The sequence below is a fragment of the Pyrus communis genome, chromosome 6 (assembly GCF_041283825.1).
Source record: "Pyrus communis isolate YQ-2024b chromosome 6, ASM4128382v1, whole genome shotgun sequence".
Lineage (NCBI taxonomy): Eukaryota > Viridiplantae > Streptophyta > Magnoliopsida > Rosales > Rosaceae > Pyrus > Pyrus communis.
The window spans coordinates 17,332,122-17,340,762 of NC_142570.1; the positions used below are offsets into that span (position 1 = coordinate 17,332,122).

Here is an 8,641-nt window from a genome sequence, read left to right on the forward strand (position 1 = left end):
TATTTGGCCTGGGTTGGGTTGTGTTTGGGGAGGGAATAAGTGAGGTATTTTGACTTTTAACCGAGAGTTGGGTGTAGTCTAATTAATTAGTAGCTTGCCATTAAATATTCATGTCCTCACTTTCTCCAAGTGAACAAACATGCATTCAACCAATTGTACCACCCAATCAGAAAGCATTGAGTGCTACCCGAACATCCGTCAATTTGCACTCCTTTTTGGTTGGCTCCCAGCCCTAGCGTTACGTAATCCAATCAGCGAATGTGCCCTCATTCCTCATCAGTTCTCATCATCTTTGCCCATGTGTGTCGCACGGCGCTAAAAACTTAGCCACAATCAAAAGGTATAATTGGTTTGTATTTCTACTATGAATATATGGTAGGGTACATATATATGGATTCGTATGTGTGTAATTTTTATCTAGCAATCTATAGAAAAATAAAATTTATATCTAGGCAAGACGCCATTGATCATGTCATGCACAGGCTGTAGTACGGTAGTCACAGAAAATGGCATCACTAAGCGAAATCAATAACGGACTCCGGGAACTGTGGACCTTAATTTGTGACTTATGAAACGTCTAAGGAAAGCACTTGATTAATGATGCTGCTTCACATGCCGTTGTTTCACACTTGACATTATTTGTAAATAATGTTTTATTTTGTTGGACAAATAAAAAGAGAATGATGTTTAATTTACTCGACAAACAACATTATTAACAAACCCTAATTATTCAACTATATACACTGCAAGCATAATTGCGCATAGTCTGCTTGTTCTAGAGTTTTCAGAAGCACGCAGGCCAGGTTGAAACCAAATTCTCTCTCTCTCTCTCTCACTCTCTCACGCGCGCGCGCGCATATATGCAGGCCAGCCGATATAAAATACAATGAATACATGCCTTTTTTTATAGTTTTTTCTTTTATCTTAGGTGACGCAACAAAAAAGGTATAAGAACCCAGCACGTCAACCTTGGTCAGAAAACAAGCACTCCCTTCCTGTTTCTCTGGTGAGTCCACATCCCAAGCATTCTCTCTCTCTCTCTCTCTCTCTCTCTTTCTCTCTCTCTCTCTCCAACTATGAGTCGATGAGAGCACGCTCAATGATGTTTTTCTCATTGCTTAAAAGGGAGTTCGATGTTTGACTTCAACTTAAGTAAGAGTAGATGCTCATTTAGTTAGCTAGGTCCATATATTACATGTAGTAACCATCTATCCTTTTATATCTACATATATTCATTCTTGTTACTATGTCCCAATATATCACTCATTATTACATCCAGTAGTACTACTCTAAAAAAAGAAGCTACTTTGTCTTGTTTAATTGCTATTTAAATCCCTCCCGTCCCACACCAGCTAAAATTTAAAGTAAACAGAGCGGGTTCATCAAGTCTAAATCTGCAAGACTTGTTGCTCAATCTGGCTGGCCGGGAAGCTGAGGCGGTAGACAATCAATACCTAAATTTATAAGCACCGCCGTGCTGCATATGCATGTTTAAAAGTTTTCTGTTATTAAGGGAACCACACTTGTTCAAGAATAGCTTCTGCTGCTCGATCGAGTCATCTTTTTGCAAGGTATGCAAAGTAGAAAAATTAGTCTCTTTGTTATGACATGCAAATTCTAATTATAACCTTTATTTCAACATATTTATATATAGCTTTATTTTTCTTCTGATCAATTGACCATTACATATATATGGTTGCAAATATAGCACAAAAACCGCCATATTCCTTTCTGTCTAGTAATTGCAATTCTTCCAAATGTGTGTGCTACAATCAGAAAGGAAACCATAAATTCAGTTTTTATTCCAAAAACTACATATACTGTTGGTAAGAGCCCTTGGGGATTGTAAGAGTATAGTTCACCAGGGAAAGTTAGTGGCTTTGATACAAACTTACCTTTACTATTCATTCATGGAAGATCAGAAAAGATTTCTCTTCAAGCCTTTATTCGCCTCACCAAACGGAAGAATGAAACAGCTCACAATAAGGTGTTCAATACAAAGCCTCCCTTTAAATAAGTGCTAACCAGTTAGTAATATTTTTTGTGGTAAACAATTGCTTGGGACTACTATATATATAAGATATTCTATGATCTGAACGGTTCATAATTCAGGTTCTCATTGAAACATCCCCTGCGAAGGGTCACACAAATTGTAAAGTCATTTGGTTATTTATAAAATATAGTTAGCTATATATAACTTTAACCATCCTGATTTAAAAGTGTACTAAATATAGATTCATTTAACAAAGTCTCAATCATGCATGGTTTATAGCTGCTGACTTGTGCTGCTGAGTGGACCGTGATCTTTCAGCTGCTGTGCATATGATGTCCCAAATTACTTATGCTTTTCCACCACCTCCCTTCCACATGGCGTGCATGATATACAAGTGCTAAGTTAAAGCACAAAACTCGCTGGACATCTACCTTCTGGGTTATGATCCTTTTGTTTTCTCTTTCAGTTATGCAAACGACACAACGGCTCCGACCGGCCTTGTTGAAAAACGATTAGAAAAGCATTCTCGAATCACTGTATGTCACAAACAATTAAGGCAATCTGTTAACTAAGAACTATCCTTTCAATTAATGTCCAATCGTAAGTAATAGCTATATGAGCATGATCATGTTCTTTCCACAGAATGAAATTGTCATTTTCAAAAATCTCTCAGGAGATATTAAAAGTGCTAGCTGTTCATCTAGTCTGAAACAGTAAACATTGCGTAGCAACCTCTCTCTCAAAAGGGCAGCTATTGACTAGCTAGTACCAAGTATATCAACACCATGTCAGATACCGTAAATTGTTGTCGTGTACCAAACAATTTCTTTTAATGCATTCGTGGTAAAGTGGTACACATTCAGCTTCAACATATGTACTCATGCCACCTGCCCTATATACATGATCACAATTAATACATGCTGACTTCAAGTACAGTAGATCTGATCAAGAAGATTGTAAGGAGTTTTACTTACTAAAGTAGCATTCCAAACAGAATATTAGCTAGCCATGTGAAATAAGGCAAAATACATTCAACAAATATTGCAGTCCACATACTATATATAGGGAGTAGCCTTTTTAGTGCTAGCTGAACGTAAAGTAATGGCTTTTGTGCAACGTCGAAAGGGTCCTGATGTAGTGGGATCGTTTGGATTGTTACGACCTCTAGCAAATGGTTTGAAATTGATTCACTAAGTTATTTTATAATTAAACATATAACTGGTCACCCTAGTTGTCCTATATTCATCAACACAAAAAGTCACAAATTTAAAGTCGAATAGGTAAAATTAACACCATAATTGTGTTTTCTTATTTACAGCATCGATGCCTTTAAAGTGTACCTCCTACGATTAGTTAGTATCATGTAGTGGCTAACAGTTACTGTAATATTCATATTCTTGATCATTTCCAGAGATCAATTTGGCAACTAGAGGTTGATGTTGAGGCGTAGTACTCCTGTCCATTATTATTATAGTCTGGCCTTCTGGAAGCTTCATTGGCAAGCATATTAGTGTGTTCAGCCACATGAAATGTTTCTTGTGCATTGGAGTAATTTGTGACTTCCTTGGAAGCATCTTGCTGGTCATGGCTGAGCTGTGATGCAACATACTTGTCAAGGGCTCGCCAATCCTTCACTTGATCAACAACTTGTAGATAATCAGTGTTGTTGTAATGCATATGTCCTGATGACGACGCAGATGAGTTGAAAGGATTTTGCGGGCAGAAGTAATGCAATTGCTCCTCTTGTGTGAGTGTGGAAGACTGCATAACATAATTACCATATGGGGTAGCTGGCTGATGACGAACTTTGGGGCTTTCCAATTGAGGGAGCTGGAGAAAAGAGTCATGATGATGATGTGGCATGTTGTACTGCAAATCAAGCTCTGGCTTGCATTGTGAATAGTGTAGCTGCTGCTGATATTGTGATGATACGTAAGTGTGGGAAATTGATGTTCTTGGAGAGTTATCAAGTTGTTGCATGAATGGGACTTGGTCATAGCAATTTGGTGACTCGTAATCTCCCATTCTCCTCACTGTTGGCAATTTTTTCTTGAACACTCTACACACAACCCATCCTTCTTCCTGCATGGTGCAATCATATAGGAATATTTGGTGCTTTTATGGCAAGGGAACATATATAATTGTGAAGGCGCATAAATTCATCGATCCTGTTCGATAAAAGAAAGTACAGCGCATACATGGTATGAGCAGCAACAAACCAATACTTGATTGTCTTAATTTTTGCTTAGATTTCTAGATATGCATGGAAGGAATAAGTAAAAGCTTGAAATATAGTTGTATAAATTGATACGCTTAGCTCAGATACCATATTCTATACCAAATATAAACTGAAGTTATTCGGGGGAGAGGGTCAATAGATATGTAACTATATCTATATGTTCTAAAGTATATTAGGCACAATCGATGTACGTAGGACTAATGCACAACATGTGACATGTAATAAGCTCATAGCTTAAAACAAAAAACAAAACTTAATATGTACTTGCCTGAGGAGTTCCATTTTCACTAGTTTCTAGTCGATATTCATGCATGATCCAATCTGACTTCTGTCCATTTGGAGCACGGCCTTTGTAGAAGACTAAAGTCTTTCTCATGCCAACAAGGAATTTTCCTCTGTAAATAGCCTTATCTCTTCCTGTAGCTTTCCAAAACCCGGCTTTTGTTGCCCTATTTGATCGATGTCCGGTAGGGTACTTCTTATCTTTATGGTTAAAGAAGTACCATTCATTCTGATCACCACTTCCTATTTTGCACAAATCTGTCCAAATCAATATTATAATGGTGAACATGAACAGCGGATAATAAATCAAGTTCGTCTAGTATAACCAAACCATGAATTAATTAGTTAGTACCTTCAAGATCCCATGGCTCAATCTTATAGAGATCAATATCTCTGACGACATCAAAATCAATTGGTTTCGAAGCAGTCTTCTTTCTAAGATAATAATCAACAAGTTCTTCATCTGTGGGATGGAATCGAAAGCCTGGGGGTACATGTGAAAGTGTATCCATATTCTTCGGATAATGATGAAAACCTGCATTAATTTAAACTTGAACAGTACATTCAAACCAAAATAGAAAAACATGAACAAATAATAAGCAATATGATTAAGGTATATTACAAATTTTTTTCTCCGGGCTGTGAGAGGATTATGTGCGAAAGTGAGAGAAGACTATATCTTTTACTGACTTCAAAATTAGTTTTGCATGTCTAAAGTTCTAATACAAATTTCATATTAATAAAGTATACACACGCATAAATGATTAATGTTCTCCTGCTACATGAATAATTTGGATCGTAGTTTAGGAAAAGAATAATATTGCACATACATTAGCGCCAAAATAACATACCAAATTGTTTAGTTATAGACCAATATTGTAGTATAACTGTGTAAATACGCGATCACACAATAGCTGCAAAGTTTTTTTTTTTTTTTTTTTTTCATGTCATGTTCCTATCTTTCAAATAAAATATGCACCATATGATTCTAGTACAAAAAAAAGCATCACGTAGCGGGTATATATGAAGGGGAGGAACTTGAGATCACAACTACTTTCAATCCTGTTGACTCTTACAGTGGAGTACTATTCGAAAGAAGCCTTCTATTTTCTAATTGGTTCCACAGAAAACAAGAAAACGGAGAAAACCCAATGTTACAATGATTAAGAAATCTTATGTCGAATGGCTAAAATACATAGCATATGTATATAAACCTAGAGAATTGATAAAAATAAATAGATATATGTAAAGCTAGAGAAGAACCCTAGGGGCAAATTAATTAAGAATTCTGACAAAAAAGGGGGAAATCAAAAGAAAACCTAAAACTTACCAAATTAGAGAAGATATCGTCCTATAAAATCTCCCCTCGTCACCAGATATTGTTAAGAGAGATTATGGGAGATTATGCGAAGGAAACCAGTTGGCGTGTTAATTAATCTGTTAATCTGCTACCAATTAATCTACGGTTCTACCTTTTGTTTTACCGATTATAAAACATGGCAATAGATTCTTAACAAACAACAAGCTAGATACTTATAACATTCAAAATGGGAGACAATTAGCAAGAAGAATATTTTCATTAACAACCAATAAATTATTACAAGGCCATGAACTTGGTATTACTAAATAAAAGCCAGCACCTAGCTAGGAGTACCGGAGAACAAGATCAAAAAAGAAAATTAATATGACTGGCCATCAAAGCATAAGGCTACTATTATATATTGGTAGTGAGATGAAGAAAATTAGTGTTGTAATATCTTGATGAACTAATTAACTGGTTTTTTTTTTTTCAAAGACACGATGTTCTCACTGTTACATGTAAATCAGTTTAACATTGTAGACACTGAGGCATCATCCAGTTTAACAAAAAATATATCTGTTGAACTGAAAAATGTATTCACAAAATTTACCTATAAAAAAGATACGTTTAATGAAAAAAAAAGTTGACCTTAGATTCAATTACATAAAAAAGAAGATGTGAAAGAAAAACTGTAGTAATTAATTGCATGATAAATTACAGAATACAAGATTTTAGTGATATGGAAGACCTGGGATCGAAGCTATTATTTTCTTTTACTTCATTCGATCCATAGATAATGGATGATGGTTAGTATAATCTTTTTCTTTTTCTTTTTTCAATCGATCAGCCCATAATAAAAGGTCATTTAAAAAAAATTAAATTAAATTAAAAAAAATAAAGCCCCAAACACATATAAACACATATAAATTAGAGATGCGTATTAACCATACGCAAAATGGCTCCTTGTGTGAATTGAAGAAAGATAACACATTCAACTATAATTCATGTAACTATGTGATGATAAAAAAATAAAAAAAAAACAACGTTAAAAGAATAGTTACCATATATCCAGAAACAAAATGATTATGCATGTAGGACTCCTTTTAATGATTTTGTTTTCTAATATTCCAAACAAATTAAAAAAATGAATTTTTTTTCATGTAACCAATATGGTATGACATGTTCTAGAGAGTATAGATCCATATTGTATAAGGAAATGAAAACTCCATCAAGTTGATCAAAAGAGAGAAGACATTTTGATCACTCGGGTAAACCCAGTATTGAAAGATGTTAAAAAGCTCGATGGAAGATATTACTAATCAAAGAAGACTAATTTTTTTCCACATGTTATAATATTTTGCCAAGTGTTAGCTATATTATATATATAAATGAAGCACACACATCATGAAAATTGAAAACAACCAGATCGATCGATTTATGCCATTCCATAGCAAGAGAAACATGATCACCCTACAAAATGAGCTTTAATACCAAATAATTCATGATCATTCAATGCATTTACCAGCAGTGATCGCACCGCAGATGGAACCATTAGAACAAAGAAGATAAAGCAAACCCAAAAGAAAAATGAAGAAGAAGAAGAAGATGATGATGATGAAGGAGGAGGAGAGAGGACGATGTAAAAACCTTCGTAATCTGGTACACAGTGACCCTATGGAAGTTAGAATTGCTGCACGCAGATCTGGTTGATGAACCATAAACCTCGTATCCAATCACCAATCAGCTTACAGAGAAGGCGACAAGACAAGAAAAAGCAAGGCTTTCTTTCGTCACCCTTTAACTTTTTGTTTGTGAAAAATCCCACTGAAGCAGACAAAAAAGGAGCACAGAAAGAAAGGAACAACAGACAGCAAACGAACAAACAAACAAACAAAACAAGAAACAAAGAAAGCAAATCCTTGGGAATTGAACTAACTGATCCCCCCTCCCCCTCCAAACTGCTGTTGTACTTAGTCCGAGAGAGAGAGAGAGAGAGAGAGATCGGATCCGGAGGAAGTGAAAATAGGGAAGGGAAGGGTGGAGTATAGCTAGGAAAGGAAAAAAGGAGAAGAAAGTAGAGTTAAATAAGAAGGAAGCAAAGCATATATTAACAAACAAAACACATGCCCTAATAATCTTTTATATCCCTCTCCTCAAATGTACATTATCTCTCTCCTTATCTTTTCAGAGTCTGTGTGTGGGATGGTGGATGGGTGGCTTGATTGCTGCAAAAGCTTTGCCCGAGAAAAAAGGGAGGCGCTCAAATGGCTCAAGAAATTGAATAAAATCAATCAATGAATATCGAGAGAGAGAGAGAGAGAGAGAGAGAGAGAGAGAGAGAGGGAGGGGGGGGGGGGGTGGTAACCTCCAGAGAGCTTGCCACCCACCAGTGATGGAGACTAGAAGAGAAATTAAAGTTGAGCTTCTTTGACGCTGTCCATCCTATCAATGTGAGAGCGAAAGGAGGAGATTGGAAGGTGAGGATTGGATGGTCTTAAATCTTGAAGAACAATGAAGCACAAAATAACAAAGGGTTTAATTAGTAGTGTCTTAAACAAATTAATTGACTAATAGTAATATTGTAGATGATGATGACTGATGATATAAATATATGTGTGGAGATATTTGTAATGAATGGAAGGATGTTTTGGTGGTAACCCCTCTAACCCTCTCCATACCTGGGGAGGCTGTGGTGAACTTTCTCTCGCCATAAAGTAACACCTGCCCTAGCTAGTGTACCCAGCTCTCTCTCTCTCTCTCTCTCTCTCTCTCTCTCTCTCATATGTATATAGTACCGTTTCATTGAGTTGAGTCTACACCGCGTGAT

General features: G+C 36.0%; 1 protein-coding gene across 2 annotated transcripts; it reads right to left on the reverse strand.

The window, feature by feature from the left end:
* Nucleotides 1-3,238: 3,238 nt before the first annotated feature.
* On the reverse strand, nucleotides 3,239-8,169 carry LOC137709770 (NAC domain-containing protein 7-like). 2 transcript variants are annotated; one of them, XM_088695832.1, is made up of 4 exons: nucleotides 7,462-8,169; nucleotides 4,867-5,049; nucleotides 4,501-4,772; nucleotides 3,239-4,075 (listed from the first exon to the last, which is right to left on the reverse strand). In XM_088695832.1, the coding sequence occupies exons 2-4, from the start codon at nucleotides 5,024-5,026 to the stop codon at nucleotides 3,395-3,397; spliced, it is 1,113 nt and encodes a 370-aa protein (XP_088551958.1). In that variant the 5' UTR covers nucleotides 5,027-5,049; nucleotides 7,462-8,169; the 3' UTR covers nucleotides 3,239-3,394. The 2 variants fall into 2 exon arrangements, with proteins under 2 accessions (XP_088551958.1, XP_068304855.2); XM_068448754.2 differs by lacking the exon at nucleotides 7,462-8,169 and having other exon boundaries at nucleotides 4,867-6,693.
* Between the last annotated feature and the right edge of the window lie 472 nt (nucleotides 8,170-8,641).

Bases quoted from the DNA above. Each gene is read 5' to 3' on its own strand.
- LOC137709770 (XM_088695832.1), bottom strand. From the start codon at position 5,026: ATGGATACACTTTCACATGTACCCCCAGGCTTTCGATTCCATCCCACA. The intron at 4,773-4,866 runs GTACTAACTAAT...TGATTTGGACAG, and splicing joins TGAGCCATGGGATCTTGAAG to ATTTGTGCAAAATAGGAAGT. The intron at 4,076-4,500 runs GCAAGTACATAT...TGCACCATGCAG, and splicing joins GTGAAAATGGAACTCCTCAG to GAAGAAGGATGGGTTGTGTG.